Below are 23,445 nucleotides of genomic sequence, written 5' to 3' on the forward strand. Positions count from 1 at the left end.
GTTTAATGGTATTTCAGTATGCTTCTGTTGATACTACTGTCACCTTTTTATGAGAAAACTTATATTTGTAAAGGCAAACAGGAAAATATCTTAAATTCTGATATATTTCTTTAAACGTTACAAATATATGAATGTTAGGCTCTAATACAAAAATAATTTTGAGCAATAAATTAAGAAGCTTTTCTACAGAGCATTTTCAACTACCATTGCAAGCAATATGACATATGTCCCATTGTAGATCTGTATGTCAGCGTGTATCGATTCCAAATATAAACTTTTCTTTTTAGAACTGAAGTTGTCATCTTTAAAACATCAATAAGTGAACTTTTCTAATGAGACTCAATGCACCATTAATATAACCAAGAGATTTAGCATGTTTTTGTAAGGTAATAACAACACATACCTTACTCTATAGACACTGATAGATGAAATCGCATGGACCTGAGACTGAACTGACTCTTTGTGGCTCTTTCTATTTATTCAGTTAGTTTTAGGTATTGTTTTATTTATTTTGTGTGTGATTATGTACCTTTTTATGTATTTGAACACCTTTTGAAAGCAAGGCCTGGAGTGACCAATTTATCTTAAAGTATGCATATTGCAATAAGTCCATTTGTCACATGCTGTACTTTGCCTTGAATTGCTGTAGCTTACTATGAAAGTAGTAATTATTTAATGTAAAACATAAAGTTACCTGTGGGTGATGGATCACCTTTTTCCTTACGTGTGACCTACACATTGTGTCACTAACATACTTCAAAATTGGCCATATATGATAAGGTGATAAGAATAACTAGCCTTTTTTTTATCATAATCTGTATCTGTGGCGTTAAAGGAAAGCAGAAACTTGTCCGTTTAGTTACATGGAGTGGCCTTCGTTCAGAAAAATAGAAACCGTATCATAGTCAAGTGTATTTGTAGTTGGTGAGTACTCATTTCTTCTTTCCCTGGAAGATGCTCAGTAGATCTCACTTTGTAGCTTGAGTTTTGGAGACCTTTGAGACAGTGGCGTGACATGAAAAATTGAGTGTGAAGGGGATGCGCGCTCTCAGAGGTACAAGAGCAGCAAAACCAAGGATATCCCTCCCTAGTATTTGCAATATGGTAGAAGTTGGTATGCGCTCAATTGTACCAATGGAATAAGATGGAAAACCTAATGAATATATTCAAATAGGAAAAGAAGGGGATGTTATGTAGAAGTAATGATATGTAAGTTGATAAAAGAAGGGGAGACTTGCATATCATTATTTCTACATAACAACATCCCCCCTAATTTCCTATTTGAATATATTCATTAGGTTTTCCATCTTATTCAAATGGTACAATTGAGCGCATACCAGCTTCTACCATAGTGGAGTGAAATGATCATTTTCATTGTCGGAGACCAATTTATTAAGTTACTTTTGTTCAAGACAGAATATAAACGTATCAGCAATAGCCATATATAAACCAAATGATGTCTAAATTCAGAAAATAAATGTTAGATAAAAAAATAACTCTTTAAACCTAATGAAAAGAAATGTGTTTTTCCTCCATGATAAATAAAATGCTCTAGAGGACATGATTTCTCATTCACAACCTGACCATTATCAGCATCTACTGGGAGAACGATCATATATTGTTTCAAGGACTGCCTTCATTTCAAGTTACAAATATTGTAAAATGCATTGATTTGCCTCCACATACCTATGTGTATTGTACTTCAACCTGCATTGTGCAACCAACTTTAAGCAAAATCTCATGGAAAGTATTATTTTTCGCCACTTCCAAGATGGTGTAAGCTTCTGATTGTATAGCTCCATTTAATATCATGTAATATCAGGACTGATTGATATATTTCTTTAAATATCTCAAACAACAAAATGGACTTTTAATTTTGCAGGCATTGCCTGCTTATAGGGGCATCCTTGTACCTTTCTCGTAGTTGTGAGAAACGGCCTTGATTTTCCCAGACATACCGAACTTTCTCTACAAACTGATCAATTACATTTCTGCATAATTCAATAGAAATATTTGTACTTTCCGCAAATAGAATTTTTTGGGGGGGCTGTCTTGCTCCATTTGTGGAACAGTTGCATTGCACCTTTTATCCATAAATGATGAAGCAACTATTTTGTTTCCTTTTTAAAGAATTGTCCCTCTAGTAAAAATATTTTATCTGCAAAAAAAATCTTGCACTAGATCAACACTACTTTTGTGTGAAGTTTAGATGTGATAGGTTATTTTATGCATACAGTGAATGTAATCATTATGGTCATATTTTCCTGTAATGGTACATATGATTTTTTTCCTTCTTGGTATAAGATGTAGTGTACCCAGTAGATAATCTTTTATTTTCACTTAACTTGGAAGTATATAGCTCGTTCTATCCAAAGGAGCTCCTGTGTAAGTATGTTTGCATTTATTCATGGTTGGGAACTGCTGTCCTATGCACTACACTGAGAAAACTTTTTAGCATCAGTCATCTACTTCAATGGAGTAGTGTGAGATAAGTTTTGCTAACATGAGACTACCATTATTCTATTCCAGTGACTGCTTCTCAAAGCTTTTTTTCATAAAGCCGCATACATTATCAGCAAAAACCATGTGAGACTGCAGCTCTGAGGTCCTATCCATATATAATACCCTATTTTATTCCAGTGAAAATATATATGGGACAACGATTTATGAATTTATTAATTGATAAACTGTATGTTCTCCTCGACATGGAATTACAGCCCACAATAAACAAGCTATCAATGCATGAATAGGGCTGGGTACACACTACAGTGTTTTCAGCCAGTTAACAGGCCAAACACCCGATAAACAACTGTCCGGCCAGAAATCGCATTAGTGTTTTATACTTGCATGATGAACGATAGTTGTTTCAAAGTTTCAATCGTCTTTTCACTTGATTGGTTGGTAGAAATAAAAATCTCGTTCTAAATACCTTTAGATCCTGCAGTGTCTATGCACTGAAACGACTGTCTGCCAAGAGAGAGAGTAGGAACCTGTCACTGTGTTTGTGTTGTTAAATGTAGAGAGCGCTCCAGGCGGAATAATTTTGTCCTTTCGTTCTGAGACTGAATATTTTGTTTTAGTCACAGAAGATAATGAAATTTATAATGACATTGTGGAAAAGTCAAAGTTTATTTTGTAGAAAAATTGGAAATAACTCCCTAGGTGCAAAAAAGTACATGTATAGTGCTTATATACAGATGACACAGTAGGCTAATATAGAATATATATATATATATATATATATATATATACATACACAAATCAATGCCATGGAATGTATGTGTATGTGTGTATATAATATAATATAATATATATATATATATATATATATATATATATATATATATATATATATATATACATACATATACACAATGTTCTATATTGGCCTACTGTCATCTGTATATTAGCACTATACATGTACTTCCTTGCACCTAGGGAGTTTTTCTATGTTAACTAAGGGTTGAGTTTTCCCTCCCAATTTTTGACTCCCAGTGGCTGTAATCACTACAGTCTTACTATGACTAGGGAGCGCTGATCTCTAACCCCAATTATTTACCTAAAATTTATTATGTGTGTAAATCTGTGACAGGAATGACAGACTATACTGCCTCTTGGACCAGATGAGCACAGATCTGAAGGTAAATTGTGTATACACCAGAATCGTCAGGCTGATTGGAACGTCAGTCGTTTGTAAAATCATTAGTGATAACAAATTGGTTGAAAGTTTTTGTAGTGTGTATCCCACCCTAAACATATAAACTTCTTTCTCTTGCTAATGAGATGAGATCGGTTTAAAGATACCTGAAATACTGTAGTACTAGCGCATTGGTAAAAGTATTTAGTGGGAAAGGCAGGTTATGCTTGAAATATGGCAATAACTAGGCTCAAATTGTCCTGGATCAATATATCCTTTGTCTGCCTAAATATGCAAAATAGAAAAAGTTACAATGCCTTTTAAAACCAGGACAAAATTTAACTTTTAAGAACCAGTTTTATCGTCTTATAACTTCAATAATTATTTTGGCCCTGGATTTTCATTTAGCTATGAAATGGATTTTTAGATACTTGATACAGAAATGGAAAGCAGCTGTAGCTCTGTGGAACTTTTTCTTATGTTTTTTTTTTTTTTTGGCTAAGCAACTGGATGGATGTCCAATGACCCCACATAAGGTAAAATTTTGGTGATTGTCCAACTGCATTTCTGTCAGTCCCAATCAATATTTGAGAAGGTAATCATGGGGGTGAGCTCCTATATATGTCAAAAGGTTTTTTGATTAATGTTAGTAACCTGCCATTATTGACTAGTCCGTACTGGTGCCGTTTGGCCAAACCAGGCAATGAATGACTAATGGTAAATTGCGCACAAACATGATGCCCCCACTTGTAGAATAATAGTCGCTGCTACCACCAGCACCTGGAACCGCTTGTTTCTGAGTGATGGGTGTGACTGCTACTTCAACTCTTTGCTGGTTTCTCTGTCTGCTTTCTCCTTAGTGCTTACTTTGGATCAGGACTGCTAGGTAGCAGATAGAGCATTGACTCAATGCTGGGTTTAACACAGGACAGCCGTTGGGTGGATTCAATTGCTAAGTCTTATCTGTAGGTCACAGTATTACAGCATGTAAGGGCATCTCACAGGAAGAGACCATCTTTAGTAGTAGTGATATTTATTTCTTAGAAATGGCTCTTAAAAGATCTGTTACTCACACACCAACGCTTAAATATAGTGAGTATGTCATACCTGTACACGGTTTGTTTGTTTTTTTTTTTCTTTTTGCTGTACAGCGTTACAAACACATGCTGGCAGGGGATAATCCAGATCCCTGTTTCTTTAATAAAACCATGGTTGGGCAGCACATACTTTTAAATTAAAGACTGGTGGTACAGCTCCTTATGGGTTAAAGCATAGTGTAGCCCAGTGCACATACCTGAAAAGTTTGTGAGCAAAAATTTCCGGCGGGATATCGTCGCATCAAGCGACACTTTGCTTTGAATTGAATCTCCCCCTAAAATTTTAATAGAACACCGCTCAACCTGTTTTTTGTGTGTTATTGGTAAAATTGTAATGTATCATAAGTGCATTGACAAAGCATAACTAAAACATGTTTAGCTTTCATGCATTTTACCCATGGTTCCAGCACATATGTGTAAAAAAGGCCTAATATTCAATTTATTATTGACAGATATAGAGATATATATATATATATATATATATATATATATATATACACACACACACACAGGGCGATTCAAAAGTCCCAGTACACCCTTTTATTTCAAAAACTCTACAGGAAATTGGGAAACCTGAATACTCCAGTAAGGTATGGGTGACGTGGTCTATCTTTTACGGTATGTACCAAACATGGCCATCTTGAAATCGGCCCAATTCCTGTAGAGTTTTTGAAATAAAAGGGTGTACTGCGACTTTTGAATCACCCTGTGTGTGTGTATGTATGTATGTATGTATGTATGTATATATATATATATATATATATATATATATATGTATGTATATATATATATATATATATATATATATATATATATATATATATATGAAATATTTTATCTGGAAGAAATACGTTCAGATAGATATCTATGTGTATTTTGTACACAATAGCAGTGAATTGACATCCGTAGGAATCTATGTATGACACATGTAACTAGTAAGAAAATAGTTAAGCAAGAATGCTACATAACAGTCATCCAGATATTTTCTATAATCAATTAATTCATTTGAAAACTTTTTATCTTCATGATACAAGGAGAACATGAAAAATGTGCCCCCACAAAGTGTCACGCCAACGTATTCAGTCACACCCTTTTCTTAAATCGCACCTGCATCAATAGATTGTTGCGCAGCCCACGGTGACACTCTCAATAGAACTGCACTTGACCAGTATGAAATGCAACACCCATTTGACCATTATACAGCTAAGCACCCATTTAAGTAGTATACAGAGCCGCATAAAGTTTTCCAGTACACACTGCACACCTATAAATTGATTAGTGCTTTTTATTTATTTATCCATTTGCATTGGATGATAATCATTTTCAGATTTACAGTGTATATATAGTAATAATAAGTAGATGTAGTTGCTTACTTAAATATGTATTTGTGTGTGAGTGTTTGTCTTCACAAAGCTGTGTTTATTATGTATAAATTGGTATCTGACAAGTGAAAATATCCGTTCTGATGCCGTACTTGCATTGTCAGTTGTCACCTGCAGTTGCCTTGGTAACCACTTCTAGTATGTTCTGCCATTCTATAGCTGTGAGGGGGTTTAGCCCGCTGATGACCGATAATGTAACAGAAGTGAGATTACAGTGGTTCTGACTGGCACTACCCCAGGTCATTCATTATTGTGGCGAAAGATGTAAATCGAAATCAAGCAAATTCATTATTCCTGGAGCTGTTGATGTGTGTGTGACAGGGGCAAAATATAAAGTGTCAAAACCAGTTTAGACCTCCACTGACATATTAACAAAAATAGTAGCCTAATGACACTTTAATTATGCTATACTTAATGAGCTTAAAATTGCACTGGACTAGTCCGCCATCTAAAATGTATCTATCTTTGTAAAATACAATACAGTGCAGCCAACAATATAACTAGTATTTGGTGCATCTCCCATTTTACAGTACCTGACACAGTACCCATTTGATCAGCGTACAGTATCTACAGTTTAGATGCCCAGTCCTACTTCTCAACCACTCTGGACTCTGGTTAGCTGGCATCAATACTGAGGAGTTTTCTCCTGTGCCCGAACTGTTTTTTTCTTTCTATGCACCATATACATTATTGTTTTATATTTGACTCTGTTCAATAAGGAATGAGGTACAAAATTCATGGGAACACATTGATTTCTTGTTTTTGGTTGGTTTAATTTAATAGATTTATATGGCTTTATTGCAAGACATGAAAACTCATAAGCCTATATTGCTGTGTATACAACATTGGAAACGTTTTGTGGGCAATGCTGTAAACAAGTAAATGCCTGAATGTTTACTTTTTATACACTGCTCCTAAAGCCTAACCATATCCTTTTAATATTTTAATATATATTCATATCCCCCACCATGAACAGAATTCAATGCCACATAATTTGAGGCAAGTTCTGCAGTAGGTTGAGTTGATTTTCTTTGATAGATTAATATTCAGGGATGGTAAAGTACCACAACCAAATGCAAGTATTTGTTACTGCAGAAACAAGACGTGGTTTTCTGTTTTCTTACTGTGCAAAATTTTCTGGATGCTATGCAAGTTTCATCAGTATTCAGCTTGTAGCAGTATAAAACTATTTTCTCCCAAACTGAGAATATTTTGCCTTGTTTATGATTCATAGTAATATCTATATTGCAAGATTAACTTTGGGAGTTATACCCCTCCCTTCATATGTGCTGTATACTTTAAAACAAAGGATCAGAAAGGTTTTACTGTGACACCCTGAGTACACTTCTTACACGGGCCAGGGACTCTGCTACAGGAGATGCCTTGACATTAATAAGTGAGCTTACCCCAAAATAGCTATACTGTGCCCAAAATTCTCCTACTTATGTTGACACATAGGGGGGTATTCAATTGTTGCCGTTAACGCTCTCAAACGAGCGCTCTAAAAATATTAGCGTTAATACGGTAATTACTCGCTAAATTTCATCTCGCAGCTCCCTGAGCTGCGAGATGAAATTCAGCGAGTAAACTACCGTATTAATGGTATTTACGCGCATATTACCGTATAAACTGTAATATTTTTCGAGCGCTCGTTTTTTTTTGTTTTAGCGCGTTAAAAGCAACAATTGAATACCCCCCATAGTGATTTATATATTTGTTTACAGCGCCAGACTATCTTCGCATACACTGTCCTAACAGCAGTTTCTTAAATTCACTTGTACACATATTTCATTAATTTAAAGAAGTACACATTAGTTTCACTAACTTTGTTCATAATAACAAAAAATGAAAGGCCGATATGACCAAAAATGATTAGTATAACAAATATCCTTAAGACATAAAGGACCATACACTATGTTTGTACTATACATTTGTTTAAACATGCAAACACTTTTGAATATTGAATGGAATTTCGTTTTTATAATACTCATGCAGTATTTCCCAACAGCACCATGCTATTGGTGCGGAACACAAACAAATAAGTAGCTCTATATTTACATTTTTAATAATTTAGCAACTTAATTTACTTTTAGGAAAAGTTTGAAATCTTGCATGCTTTTTTTTGTTTTTTACATTACTTAACTTACTTATAACTTGTAACTGAGTCAAATAGCGGGAGAAAACCTGTCTGATCTATGGGTGAAAAATACAATGTATTGTAATACGATACATTGTCACGAGAAGTCTATGCACTATGTAAAATGTGTGCAGTTTAAAGATTTCAGTGCATATAACAATTTAAATATTGACTTTTAAATAAGCTGTTACTTTAAATAGAAAATAATTAATACAAGTTGTTAGTAAACAAGAAACATAGAAGTGGAGATCAATATATTATCAGCTAATTAGACTTATGTGGTAGTTGCTCTTCAAAATTGCCTAGCCGCATAGGTGCCTGAATATTTATTTGTCAAGAAACGCAAAGGAAAGATGAATTGAAATTGCATGTGTTAATCATGGAATTCGTATTGCACATTCTTGTTTAGGCACTAACCTTTTATTAGTTCCACAATTTTTGAAAATGTATAACATATCATTCATTAAAGAAGTACTTCACCTACACTAATATCTCTAACAGTAACTTTTTCCTCCCTTCAACAAGCAGAATCATGCAGTTCCCATGCCTTGGCTCTTGTAGTTCCCAATATGCTCATCACTATCCTTGCGTTAACAGCCACTGCATATGGCACTCTGTGTGGTGAGCCGTCCATTCAAAAGCAGTCTACACTCAGTATAGTGTGTTTAATAGGTGTAAACTACTGACAAATATCAGTGGCTGTTAGCACAAGAAGAGATGGATGGGTATGTGTGGTAACATTATATATGGTTACGGTACTTCTCTGGTAGTTAGAGGGAGTGGGAGTACCTGTTAGTTGGAGTCCTTCTTTAATTTATTGGATTTATTTTTTTTCATGACAACTTTCACCTAATACCAAATATGAGGTCATTAGCAGAAATAAATTTCTGAACTATAAATCGTTGCTTGTTTATGCTCGTATGGATGTATTTAGCAGTGAGGCTATTACATTATGATTCAAACATTACTCATGTCTAATATAGTGTTGTACTGATTGACCTAGAGCCAAAAGAAAGATGAACTTTCAGGAGATAATTCCCAAGAAGGTGCCAGCCAGGTTGGTGGTTTTAATGGCTTGTTTCAGTGGTTGGTCTCTTGCATGTGGTGCTTGTCATCCATACATACTTTGTTCTTTTATTTGCATATTGTGTTATGGGGTGGGGGCAATGCCGGGTAATGTTATACGTCATTTTGCAAAGTGTGCTGACGTAATTAACTCTAGTAGCAGCAGCAGCTTCTTTTTTACGTTTTTTTACTGTTTCATTGTATCGTTTCTGTACATGTTTTCATTTTTAGTATAATTTAGTTTTTCTCTTAGTCATTTTGCTAAAATTGCCTGCTTATTATTTTTCTAAAATATCTGCTGTGATAAATTAATGACATTAAATAATGAAAATGTGTTTTACCTGTTATATACTAAGAGTATATTGTGCTCTTCAGTGTTGGAGAATTAAGAATATGTTTAAATGATATATATATATATAATGTGTGTGTATAGAGTAGGTTGCTGGACTTTTAGGGCTCGCTTAGAACAAGAAATCTAATGCCATTGCTGTGGAAAAAGACATCACTGAAGTTTTGTGCTGCACTGTTGAAGTAGACAGTCGTCTCAAACTTGCCATCAGGCTTTTAGTGTACCATTGCATAGAATGCAGTAAAAAATACTGGCTAATGTCTCACACATTTTATGGTCACAACAATGAAAAGCTTTAAAACACTGGATACATTAGTGTATTTATTTCCTACCCAGAAATGTAATGTAATCGCTTCATTCTTTTTACTGTAATGTAAAGGTAAGTAGTTATTAGCATTCTCATGTCTGAAATGTGTTGTTGCAGAAGTTTTCAGTAAATATTCTCAAGTGGTTCCTGAGAACCAGAGAGTGTTTGTAATATCCAGCATAGAGACCTATAGACATGACACCTTCTAGTCTAGTTTGTGAAGATTCCTGGTCAATGTTTAGCTCTTTTTTTTTTTACATGGCCAGCTGGCTTGTTTGACCGGAGGTAGTCTTGTATGTCAGCCTGGCACACCAGCAAACCTAGTGGGCTCACTTAGGCAAGTTGGTTAAAAGAACAAACATAATTTATTTATAACACTCCGAAATCACAACTCTTCTATGAAAAAATGAACAGGGTGGAGGCTTTATGTCAAACGATCCAATAGGTGAACCACAACAGGAACCATAACCCCCTACTAGAATACGCTTGGTGGTGGGGTGATGTCTTCCTTTTCTGGTTCCCATATTGGTCTGGCTTCAGTAGGTCAGGCTTCAGATAACTTTGGTAGCGGATGACAGTTAGTGTTAGTCGCACATTAGCTCAGCACTGTGCCTTGCCTTCTACTTTTTCTTATTCTCATAAATATAAAGCATAGAATATTTGTGGATACTGTTGGTATATGGAACAGTAGCACTGAGGAATGATTTCACACCTAAAGCAAGGGTGTTTTAGGATCTACCAAACTCTCAGCTCATTTCATCTGCTGGACCCACAGAGCTCAACTGTCATTGCTGGTCCCCTTCACCATCTAAACCGCCACCAGCTAGGTCCTGCACTGCTTACTCCTATACCACCCATACCTCCACCAACTACACTCCACACCATTTAGGCCTCTGCTCCATCTATTGAAAAATTATCATGTGTGTCCCCCATCCCCTCTAGATTGTAAGCTTGCAAAGGCAGGGTCATCTCTACCTTGTGTGTCATGTCTGTTCCTCATTCGTATTGTAATTAATCATGTTCCATAATCTCTAAATGCATAACTTGAGTGCGCCCAAGCTGACAGCCCAATATTTGTCTCACATCTGTCTTGTCCCATTTCATAAGTAAATTACCCCTTATGCTCCTTCGGGCATGACCTGAGTGCCCAAGAAGGCTGTTTTCCCCTATGCTTGCCCTGTACCTAATCTACATTGTTACTATATGTCTTCATCTTATGTTTTCATATCATACGTTCTTATACATTTATTGTATTATGTTTTCTTTATATGTCAAGTGCAAAGTGCTATGAGTCATAATTGTGAGAAAATCGCTATATAAATAAAGTAGTTATTATGATTATTGCTGTTGTTATATCTGTTTGGCTGCTGGGTCCCACTGACTTCAGCTGCCATTGCTGTTGCCATCTCCACTTGGCTTCTGGTCCCACTGAGCTCATCTGTCATTGCTGTTTCCATATCTGTTCAGCTGCCTACTGAGCTCAACTGTGATTGCTGTTGCCATCTCTGTGTGGCTGGTGGATCCACTGAGCACAACTGTCAGCATCCTGGACCACGTGTCAAAGCTGCAGAGACTGCCTGCTCTAATAACCCCAGCCAGGGGGCGGTAAAGTAGCCTCTACCTCCTCCATTGCCCTGCAAAACGTGGATAAATTGTTCCCCCCCCCCCATCCCACCACTCATTTACCTGGCCAAATCACATTCATTCACATCTCCACATCTCTCGCATCACTCCACCATGCACTTACTCAGTTTACCTTCTCTTTTTCTCCTACTCATTTTCACCACACATCTCTTCAAGCTCCTCGACTTTCTCCAGCATCCTATTTCTCCTTCCCGTATTATAATTTTCCCATCGCTACTTCCCTCCTCGATAGTCTGCACCCATTATCTGTTTTGTTTCCTGCACCCACCACACTCGCCAGCCTACATAGTCAGAAACAAACCTCAAACAAACCCACTAATTGTTCTTGCATGTACTCTTTCTCACTCTGCTTCTTCTCATGGCTGCTGACATCTCATTCAACACTGAGCCTCATGCAATCTCCATTATCTGCTCATGGTCCTCGTTCCAACCCAAGACTTTTCATCCACCTTGTATTTCCAATCCCTCCAACCTTGCCCACATGTCTTCACTACTCCTCCCCTTTTCCTGTGCACTTTGAATGATAAATCTGTTTCTAGCAAGCTCACATCTATTCATTTAAAAATCCCTTAACCCTCCTCTGACACTACACTCCCTGCACTCTTTCCCACTGGGGACTCTCCCTCAGCCACACTCCCAGACCTGGAAATAGACAAGGTGGTGAAGTAGGCATTTTACTTTCTCCATACTGCACTGGAACCTTCCCTCTCTTTCCCTTTTTGAAGTCCACACTATCAATTCTCTCCCCTACGTCTTTATATCGCTGTCATTTATCGCCTCCAAGGTCCAGATTCCCAACTCGATAACTACTTTGCTGTCTGACTCACGTATTTCCTATCTTGGGACATGCCTACTCTCATACTTCGTAGTTTTGACATTCCCATTGACAACCCCATTGTACCATTTTGCTGCCACAAAAATTTCCTGTTACAACACTGCCCTTTCACTTGCCAAACAAACATTCTTCACCTCTCTAATATCCAAACAGTCTTCTAACCCCCATCGCTTCTTTGCCACCTTAAACTTGCCTCTGTGCCTACCTGCACCTCCCCCTCCCCTTTCTCCCTCCTGATTTTGTCACCTACTTCAAAGACAAATTTGAATCTGTATTCATCTCATCATCTCATCATCTCACTCTACGTCTTGCACCATAAACCCTACTCCTCTGCTCCCTCTCCCCCACTGCATGTTCACTTCTAGCTCACCTCTTAAACCTATCTCTCTCCACTGACACATTTCAATCTTCCTTTACACAGGTGTCATTAATCCTAAATAACTATATATTAACCCAGCTTCTCTCTCGAGCTAAGACCCTATTTCTCTCCTCCCCTTTGCAATTTGTTAACAACTGCATATCTTATTTTCTCTCCTCTCACTCCATTCTCGCCTCTGCAATCCCGCTCCTACCCCCAACATTCCACTGAGATTGCGCTGGCAAAAGTGATCAATGATCAACGTACAGTAGAGCCTAAGGGTTAATTACTTTTCACTATTCATCCTCCTGGATCTCTCTGCTGATCTTGATTCTGTTAATCACCCTCTTCTCCTACACACCCTTCACTATATTGGCCTTCATGACACAGTTTCCCTGCCTCTGGCACTTATTTCCTCCACTTTTTCCTCCACTGCTCATTAACCTCCAGTACCACTTCTATACTGACAACACCCAAATCTAACACTCTTCCACTGACCTCTCCCATTATGTAGTATCTTGTGTAACCAACTGTCCCAAAGCTATCCTCTACTTTAACACGCCAAAAGAGAGCTTATCTCCATTCCTCCCACCTCCACTTAAGTTTCCGCCATCATCAATAACACCACAATTTCCTCAGTTTCCCCAACCCGCTATGGAGTTGTCATGCTTGACTTCGTTCTCTGCTATATTCCTTACATCCAGGCTCTCTCCAAATCCTGTCACCTCCACCATAAAAATATTGCCCCCTACAATTGCTTGCTGTGTCCTCCAGAATCCAATTCAAATTTACTCTTCTCTCCAAAGCCCTCAACAACTCCATTCCTTCATACATCTCAAATGTCATCTCAAAATACTGTTCATTGATATACTTCTGGCCTGCACTTTGCCTCATCTCTGGTACCACCTCTCCCACTTACAAGACTTCTCACATGTCACTACCCACTTATGGAATTCGCTGCCACGCCCGATCAGACTCTCCCACAGCCTTCAGATGTTTAAACACTATTTGAAAACCCATCTCTTTATTACAGCTTGCCCTACTCCCACCTAAAACACCCACACGACTGTTCCAGTCTCCACTCTGAGCTACACACGTTCCTCTTGTTTCAGCTTTGCCCTCTTCCAATTAGTCCAAGGCCCAACTTCCAAAATGTAAATTTGTCATTCGTATTTTATTTCTGTATAACACAGGTACATACATTGTCTGGGTACTATGAACACATACTGAATTAAGATGTCTCTGAAACTGATAATACAAAATATAGATATAAGACACTTACTTGGTTAGGCTGATGTCAAAGGAACTTGGTAAATGATTTTGGAGATGTGTGTAAAAGATTTAGACAGCTTGTGAGTTCAGAGCAAACCCTCTAGAGAGATTAAATCATTTGTGTTCCCAAATAGATATTTGGTTTTACATAGGTCAAAAGGAGGTATTTTTATTACTGGGATGCTTATTGGGGGATAAGTTGCCAACTTTCATAACAGTATTTTGGGGCTGCTGCCAGGATAGTAGCTGTATTTACATGGTTTAGGGAAAACCACAATGATCGATGGGCAACTTGAAGTGCCAAGTAATACAGGCACCCATTTGAACAGACTAGATCCTCTTTGAATCTCTGAGTCTGCAGTGTTTTCAGGTAAATTCAATTAATTGAGCCTGGCTAAAAAAATTACCACTTTATCCAAAGCATTAAAATAAGTGTCACATAAGATACGGAAGAAAATCTGAGTTTTGGATTTAAGGGGTACCAAGGCCCAAACTTTTAAGTTTGGCTTCCATAATAAGCAGCAAGTGGGACAAAGAAAAGTGGCTTTTAAATTCTCTGTAGGTTTCAATATACCTAGTCACTGGAAGTAGATGACATCATATCCCTATTTGATCACTAATATTGACCAAATCCCCAAACTTATTTTAATAGGCATGCCATGGATGGACGAAAGTTGATAAAATCATCCAAAGTATCACTGACGTAGAGGCAGAGCTCATTTTTAGGAAAGGGTAAAGAGGACTTTTTTTCTTTTTTAACCAGTTCCCCTTACAGTCAGATATGTACTTGGGACAAGGTCCTGCTTTGTTTTTCATAGGATTTGCATTGTGCGGGTGATTTTAACAGATTGTGAGATACTTTTCAGGTGTGTTAAAAAATGCAAATTGTGATTGTTTAGTTCATTAGTTTGACTTGTGTGACGCTACGCATTTCAGAAATATTGTACATTTTAGTGATGGAATGTGTCATATGTACGTTACGTTATCAATGAAGTACAGTATCAATGCCACTGTTGCCTGCATCAGAGCCCTGCTCAGACATGGAATTCAAATTTATGGCTATTTATTCCAGTCGTGTGCATGTTCCATGATAATGATATTTTGCTGAATGTTGGGTTCTAACCAAAACAAACACGTTGGGCCTGATTCATCTTTGGATGTAAGTCCCATTGAGTGCCTTATCTTTGCGAGAAACTGCTCTGCGCATGTTCAAGTGACACTTCGAACTGTCTACGATTTGGAGGGCGGAATAGGGAAGGGGTACACCACATACAATAAGGGCTCACCAAGATCGTCTTATTCTAGCTCTGAGCAAATCTGAGGTACGCGTTTTACAGTTTTTTCATTTTCACCAGATACAGGGCAGGTGTAAGTGTCGATTGATAGGGATGACTGGTGCATAGGCATGTCGGAATATGTGTTTGCAAGTAGCAGAAGCTGTAAAAATGCATTTTATATACAGTACGCATTCAGAACACCCTGATTTATGAATTTCTAGTAAAAATATAAAGTTTTTATAAATGTATTTTTATTAATGATTATAGTATTGAGTTGTTACTTTATTATTATTTTTTATCATGCGTTGTGATAGGACTTTATTGCACATATGCATTGTGCACATCCTATACTGTGTTCTGTCTGTCTGCATTCAGCAAGTACTATATAGCCAGAGTGTACTTCTGCCCATATTCAAATAGAAAGATTTTTGTGTTTTGAATAGGGGCGTACGTGCGTGCAATTTACGTCCGATTTTAAAAAATGCAAATTGCGTTCCAAGATGAATCAGGTCTGTAATCTGCAATTTTATATCAATGGTTCCGGGATGCCTCTCAACTGAGCTATAGTTTTATTCTGAGAGATTCCAGCTGCTTGACTGGGTGGCTTTAAGGCTTAAGAACACAGTTCTCGAACTAAAATATCTCATCCAGTCTTTGTGATTGTGGTGTGTGTGTGTGTGTGTGTGTGTGTGTGTGACATTATCATTGCTTAGCAGAATTAAGAAAGACCTATTCATAGTGTTTTAAAGCATGCCAGGTTGTTCACGTCGGTACAACCAAAGGGTCTGGCACTATAGAATATAAACCCAACTAGTTTTTGACATGGATCGTGCTTTCTTTGTGGTTCAGTTTGTTTTATATAGCTTGTTCAATAAAGCGCATGTTTTATGAATCAATGGCCATAGATTGAACAGATTTTGCCACAGGATTTCTAAATTACCAGTGCTGATATTGGGATTCTCTCAAGAGCCACAGATGGGAGCTTTTTCTTTAGACCAGTTACTAAATTTGGCTCTTGTCAAGTTAAAGTAAATATACAGGATCGTAATGTACTAGTGCTCTCATTGACATATATACTTGTATGTGAGTGCTGCTCTGCTTAAGGCTACCGTGACAGGTGCCTGATTGTGCCACTTGTCTGAAACAGAGATGCTTCATGGTGGAAGAAACATAACGTTTACATCTTGTACTAACAAAGACAAGCCTGCAAATGCATGAAACCATGTTCACTTCTATGGAATGATCCCAGTCCTTTAATCTTCTGAGATCTAGTAAACGAGCAGATACACATTATTTTTATTGAAAGAAGTATAATGGTAATAAAATAATGGTAAATAACAGCATCCAATGTTAGTCCTAACTTTTGGGTTAATCCTTTATCAGCTGAGTAGTGACGGGAACAAAAGTGGACACCGTGGAACTTATATAGTTTGTCTCCTCCTTCCTTTATTGTCTTTTTTATGTCTCTTCAAAGCTGAGTGAAACAGTAGCAAGTGCAGTGAGTTTTTTTTATTATTATTATTATTATTTCTGTGTATGTTTCCGAGTAGATCCAACCGGAATCACTCCTTATGGGTATACCCACAGGGGTAGGGTGGCTCTTTGTATCACTCTTTACTACCATTCGGTACTAAATGAGGGGAAAGCTGGTGCCCTGTCCAAAAGGAAATTTTAAAAAAGGCATGCAGCCACCACATCAACAAGCAACATGATCTGAGTTCCTGGCGTAATTTCTGGGTCAGCGTTTGCACACAGAGCACGGAATTTGAGAAGTATATCACAGAGTACAAGTATACAGCTGCAACATAAATCTGGAAACCAAGCCCATAAAACACCCATTTTAGGTAAAGCCCTAGTTAGGTGTATTTTAATCATGGAAATAAATTAATTCATTTATTTCTTATTCACTCTGAGAGATTGTAGGAAGGAAGAAGACTTCTAAAACATAATCCCATTTGTGGAGTATGTGATAAGGACTTGCCTAATGATTAAGAAGCTTTATGTATGAACTGTGTTACTCACAGAGAAAATGAAATGCAAACCCCAGAATAATATATAAGGATTTGATTAACCAGACCAGGGGGTGAATGTATCAAGCTGAGAGTTTTCCAGCGAGTTTAAAAAGTGGAGATGTTGCCTATAGCAACCAATCAGATTCTAGCTGTCATTTTGTAGAATGTACTAAATAAATGACAACTAGTCTTATTGGTTTTTCAAACCCGCTGGAAAACTCTCAACTTGATACATTTACCCCCAGGTCTCAGATATGTATAGACTTGTATAGTATACGAGAGCTTTCTTCATGTGGGTCTGTAGATGATGGATATTCTTATTAAACATATTAATAAGACTATGCGAATACAGGATATGCCAGTCCCATCTACCTTACATGATGCCATTTTTTTATAGACGGAAAGGTAGAATGTTCATAATACACCGGGTGATTAGTGAACTCCTAGATCATGATTGTTTTAAAAGACTGGATATGTTTGCATGCCCTTCAAGAAACTGAAACCACTAAATGGTACCTAAAGTTGATGCTGCAGTAGCCTGTCTTTTGGCAAAGCTGCTATTCCTTTAGAAGACGATGGTCCATTAAGAGACAAATAGGAAAATGGAGTAATGTTTTAAAAAGCTTCATATCTCATCAGGGACGAGAAGACCAGGGCTTTGGTCTTCTGGATAATCTGTATAGGGATGTTTAAGAAGTAAGTAGACAACACTTGTTGAAGCATTTGGAAATCATGAAAGTAGCAATTGATTATCATTTCCTCTGTGAGACATCATTGGATATGATCGCATTTTCTGCCCGAAGTGTAGCCTCTACAGTGGGTAAGGTAAATTCTTTTTCCAATGGATTGTAGAAGACCATTTTATGCTTCTTCTTCAAGACAACATTTCAATGAGGCCCATACCTATAGTACTGGTAAACAGTATGCTAGACAGTATGTGACAAAAACATCCTGGCAACCCTTTATAGGAAAGGAAGGAAGAAGACAAGAAAATTCACAATTACTAGCCAACATAAACTCCTGCAACTATGGTGGATGGTAGGGTTCCGAGGTATGCGGAGAGTTTCTGCTCAGAGAGGCAACGCCTTTTACTTTTGACCCTCTCTGATAGAAAAGCAACAAGGAGGATTTTGAACAGTTCTCGATCTGAGAAAACTCACTCATTTTGTTATAGAAGGCATTTCCGTATGGAGTCTGTAAACTATTGTCAATGCAATAGAAGAAATACATTTCCTTACATCAATCGATATGTAGCTTGCTTATTTGCACATCCCATTTGTACTACAACACAATCCGAGATCTTATACCAAGGTACTGATGGTTTTTATGGCTGGTCTCAAATTTTAGTTTGGCCTTATCTGAATGATATACTGGTAATGGGGAAATCGGAACGCAGCAAATGGGAAAAAAAAAACACTACAAGACCATGGTTGGAACATAAATACAGTCGAATCACATTTTGACCACTCGGCAGTTGCAATTTTTGGGAATGAAATAAACAAACCGCCTCAATGTCAGAGGAAAGACTTGTGAAGAGTCAATATCTGACTTATTAAAAATTGTTGTTGGCACTCGATTTTGATAAGGTATTGTCGCAGATCATTAGGGTTTTTCCTCAACCATACTCTTCAACTAGGCATTCCCAATCAGTGGGATAACAGTCCAGAATCTCTGGATTACACTGTAAGACGTACACAGAGCACCAAGTAGTCTTTTGACTGATGGCAATACACAGAAAGGGGAGTATCCCTCTTACAATCAGAATGGACTGTGTTAATAAAAGATTCAAGCTCCAAAGGTTAGAGTACTTATCTGGACACAGAAGTAGTACAAGGTTCATGCCTTCAAAAGGAAAAGAAACTGCATGTAAACATTCTGGAAACAAAGGCAGTGTGGCGTGCAATAAAACATTTTTTGTACACTTGTAACACAAACATCTCAATATCTTCATGGCAGTGGCATTTATAAACAGAGAAGGAAGCACCAGAGCAAACCATGATGACAGAGCTGTCAGTATTCATACCATGGGCAGGAAACATTAAGGTCTCTTTCTGTTCTTTATGTAGCAGGCAAGAGCAACAAGCTGGCAGGTTATCTTAGCATCAAATCCACCCAGGGGAGTAGGCATCATTACACAAGGAGTTACAACAGTTTGTGAAGAAGTTTATATAGATCTGATGACGACAAGTCAAAATCCCAAGATTGAACGATTTTACTCCTGTCATAATGACCCCAGAGCAGAATAATTCTATGGTCTGACGAGACCTTGGAAGTAGAAGTAATAGTGGTTCTTCCATTCTGGTCTCTCTGGTCATGGTTCGCAGTATTGTGGGAGATTTTCCTAGAATAACCGAGGCCTCTACCACTTTAGCCAGTTCTTTGGCATCAAGGACCTGTTATTCACCCAAATCCAGGCTCAGGCTTCAGCAAATCTATGCAAAACAGCAGGTTGGATATCGCTTTATACTTTCCAGACATTATCTTCTGAATGTCGTAGCTCGGGCTGTGCTCAGTTTTTGTAAGGAAAATTCTTCAAGCAATTGATCATTAAAACATTTTATATGCATGGATATATCAATGTCGGCTTGTTTTCATTTGGACGCACTCTGTGTTATTGCTAGGGTACATCTTATTTGTTGGGGCAGCCATGGAATCTGCAGAGGAAATAGGTAAATTATACTACACAATAATTTAATTTCCTTAAAGAACTCCATGGCAGCCCACATATTCCCTCCCATGTTATTTGGTTATATGTTTTTCAGAGACGGCTTAAGAAGTTACTCAAAGACAACAAAGGAAGGAGAAGTTACCTATATACCTTCTGTGGTTGTCAACAATTTGTTCCTGTCTCCCATCAGCTTATTAAGGATTAACCCATTCATTAGGGCTTACTATGGAATTCCTCTAGGAAATTAAATTATTGGTGAGTATAATTTTCCTATTTATCAATTTACCCTTTACTGTTTGCAGTCTGCACGTTCTCTTCCAGTCTAGCAGGTCTTCATGTATGGCTTCATAGCTGTACTTGTCACCGGACACTCTTATTACGGACAATTCACATCTTTTTGAACACAGGTTACTTTTGTTTTAAATTGTTTCTCTTTTGGTCCTGTTGAATGGATAAATTACTCATCAAATCCTAGAAGTCTCTTATTGGCTAATACATATAATATAGCAACTACCTTGCATGATTAAGGGCTTCGTAGTGTTTCTAGCTTAGGTGATTAGCTGCTGTAGTCAGTGAAGTTTGATTGTTTACTGGAAGTCGGCAAAAGTGTGTTTTGTAAGAATGAATGAAGAGCCACCACTTTTTAGGACAAGTAGATGTTCCTTTATTTTAAATATTGTTAGATATGCAACCATACGTCAATCTGCTTGCTACCATGCTGTGTACATGATGGATACATTATTGTGGATTATGTTCTGAAGTGGAATAGTTAATACATATATTTTTGTTATCTCATTTCTGGATTTGTTTTTCTTTCTTTTGGCTACATGAGACAAAAGGAATATGCTTATTCTCTTATATACTATGACTTCAATCCATAAACAGTAACACCAGCACCTGATGATCATGAGTATATTGCAATGTTTTATGTAATCCTGTGTCATTAGAAATATATATTTTATATAGTTCGGGGGCAGGTTGACCTGAACTAGTTTCCTTCACCTCACTCTTTTTGTGTGTTATGCCCTGTCAGGAGGAAGACGAAGTCCCCGATGATGAGACCCTGAACCAAATGATTGCACGTCATGAAGAAGAGTTTGACCTTTTTATGGTAAGCTATTTGAAAACTGTACTTCTTTTTTGACCTGTGGTTGTGTGGTGGGCTTTGGTTGTCCCACTTCAATTAGAAATTTTTAAGGTAAAAAAACATCATTCAAATCTTTAAAGCCATTGTGAACCTTGTATCCATTACTGGTTAAGTTGTTGATGTGTTTTCATTTTGTTTGACTTTTTTTTTTTTAATCCACATATAATTAAGGGTTATTTGTGTAAAATTTGCTAATATTTCTGTCACAGAATAAATTACTTTAATTTGTATCCCATATCCCAAATGTAATTTTCCTTTGATTGCTCTGACTTGCTCTGTCCTACTACATAAAACTTGACACTTGATATGAAAAGATAAATTGAGTACTACACACTGGATAAATGGGACATACAGCAACAACATTCAAACAATCAAAGATCAGTAGCAATGGTACACCCAGTTGCCACTTATTTGACAGGTTGCATGGTTCACAAAGAAAATTGATAACATTTTTTAGAGCCTAAAGGACATTAGGTTGTTAGTTTTACACAGTCCTTTTCCAGCAGGTTATAGTCTGACACTAAAAACAAAGTTTTTGTTCCACCAGTACCTGTTACTTCTATAGGTACCGTACCGTTAAAATAGGGAGTTTCTCAAACCTCTCCTCACACGTTCTCCCATGAGGCCATATCTTGTAAAGGTTTTCTTAAATTTGACCAAGTGAATGAATATAATTGACTGAGCCAGTAACCTTCCTATACTATCTTGCTCATGAGTAATTAAAATATGACCCTGTCGGGAGGACTTAGAGAATGTATCCAAATAATCAAAAAAAAGCAGGCATAAAAAGAAGAATGGAAAACCCTGATATAGGAGATATTTGCATTATTCAGGAGAGCTCAGAAGCTTTGCATTAAATTTTATTCTTACATTGCTTTTAATTGCTGCAGTGAGAGATTTGCACAAACCCTCACATGACATGGGGCAATAGCTCGTGGTAAATTGAAATGCAATTGCAGGCCCTCCTTTGCATTGTCCATAGCGAGTCATTCTGCATTTTAATATCTCTATTCAAATTCATTCTCTATTGTAATTTTAAATGCATTCTGATTTACAGAATGTATCAAATTTCCTTTTGCAATACATTATGCATGAATGCAATAAATGTTTATGCTTGTGTGCATTTGTTACATTTTCAAATGATTTCTTATGATAATCCAAGGGAAACCACTGTATAATACATTACATATCATAGTATTTCTAGATCTTTGAAGCAATACAGATGATAATAGAATTCAACTATCTATCTAAATGTTTGCTTGTGCTTTTAATTAAAAGGGTTTGCATTCATCGGCCTTCACATGACTGTAATTTATTGATATACATGTGCCTTCTGCAATTTACACTAAATAAATTTCTTTACACTTCCAACATCCCCAAAGTGCATTTTAGCCCTGTATTTATACCATCCGGTAGCTTTTTAAGTATTTTTTTGTCCTGAGAAATTATGCTTTCTAGATATTGTTGTTTCCAGAGCAGAGCACTCATAATAAGCTACGTAGTTTTTTTTAGAGTAACAACAATGACAAAAAAAGTTAAAATAGAATAAATACTGGCTAGAATGCACAGAAAAAGCATATGGAAAAAAATAATAATTTGATAAACATTTCTGAAGGGCAGGGAGGTCAGGCGTCACACCAGTAGGATGAGGGAGTGCAATGTGCTCTTCCTCCTTCTTCTGTGCAGCCCCTTTGAAGGCTGGACAGTGCACATTACCTATCACTGTCAAAATAAATCATATAATATTGGTGTTGTTACTTACAATTAATACAGGGCATCACCATGATTAAGTGCTTTTTTATCTCTCTAGAATCCAATAAAATTAAAAACTATAAAAGTTTGTTGTTCAATATTATTTATTTAGATATTTGGTCTGGACTGAAGGTTTGCTAACATATGATCTTGTGACCCCATCCCTTGCCATACATTATTATATACAGAATGTAACTGGAATGCTATGTATGGATGAAATAGTGTTGAGTAGGATAATGGAAATGCTTGAAAATGTGGAAAGATGAAAATTCATAGTCTCAGAACAACATACTGCAGAATTCATGCAGTGAGCGACACAGCCAGTCTGTAGTTAAATTTGCATTCATTATGAGCTGTTCAAACCTGAATACCCCCAGAATGCCAGTTCCAGATAATAAATAGCATTTTCAACTGTTAAGTTCTTTGGGTCTTGAGTAGAGTACATGCATTTGATATCACAATAACTGAAGAAAGTAGACATATAAGCAGACATAGACAGAAATATT

At 37.0% G+C, this 23,445-nt stretch overlaps 1 protein-coding gene across 12 annotated transcripts in view; it reads left to right on the forward strand.

Moving 5' to 3' along the window:
* Positions 1-23,445, forward strand: part of SMARCA2 (SWI/SNF related BAF chromatin remodeling complex subunit ATPase 2) — a 165,276-nt gene that overhangs the window by 95,291 nt on the left and 46,540 nt on the right. For 5 of the 12 annotated variants that reach the window (XM_075208824.1, XM_075208854.1, XM_075208836.1 and 2 more), the window contains 3 exons: positions 9,257-9,310; positions 11,442-11,579; positions 21,074-21,151. The exons of 1 other annotated variant lie outside the window; for it this stretch is intronic. In XM_075208824.1, coding sequence (XP_075064925.1) covers positions 9,257-9,310; positions 11,442-11,579; positions 21,074-21,151 — 270 coding nt within the window. Of the gene's footprint in view, positions 1-9,256; positions 9,311-11,441; positions 11,580-18,330; positions 20,296-21,073; positions 21,152-23,445 lie in introns of those variants that run through there. 6 more of the 12 variants (XM_075208882.1, XM_075208891.1, XM_075208901.1 and 3 more) reach the window with 4 other exon arrangements.

The sequence above is a fragment of the Mixophyes fleayi genome, chromosome 1 (assembly GCF_038048845.1).
Source record: "Mixophyes fleayi isolate aMixFle1 chromosome 1, aMixFle1.hap1, whole genome shotgun sequence".
In the NCBI taxonomy this organism is placed as follows: Eukaryota; Metazoa; Chordata; class Amphibia; order Anura; family Limnodynastidae; genus Mixophyes; species Mixophyes fleayi.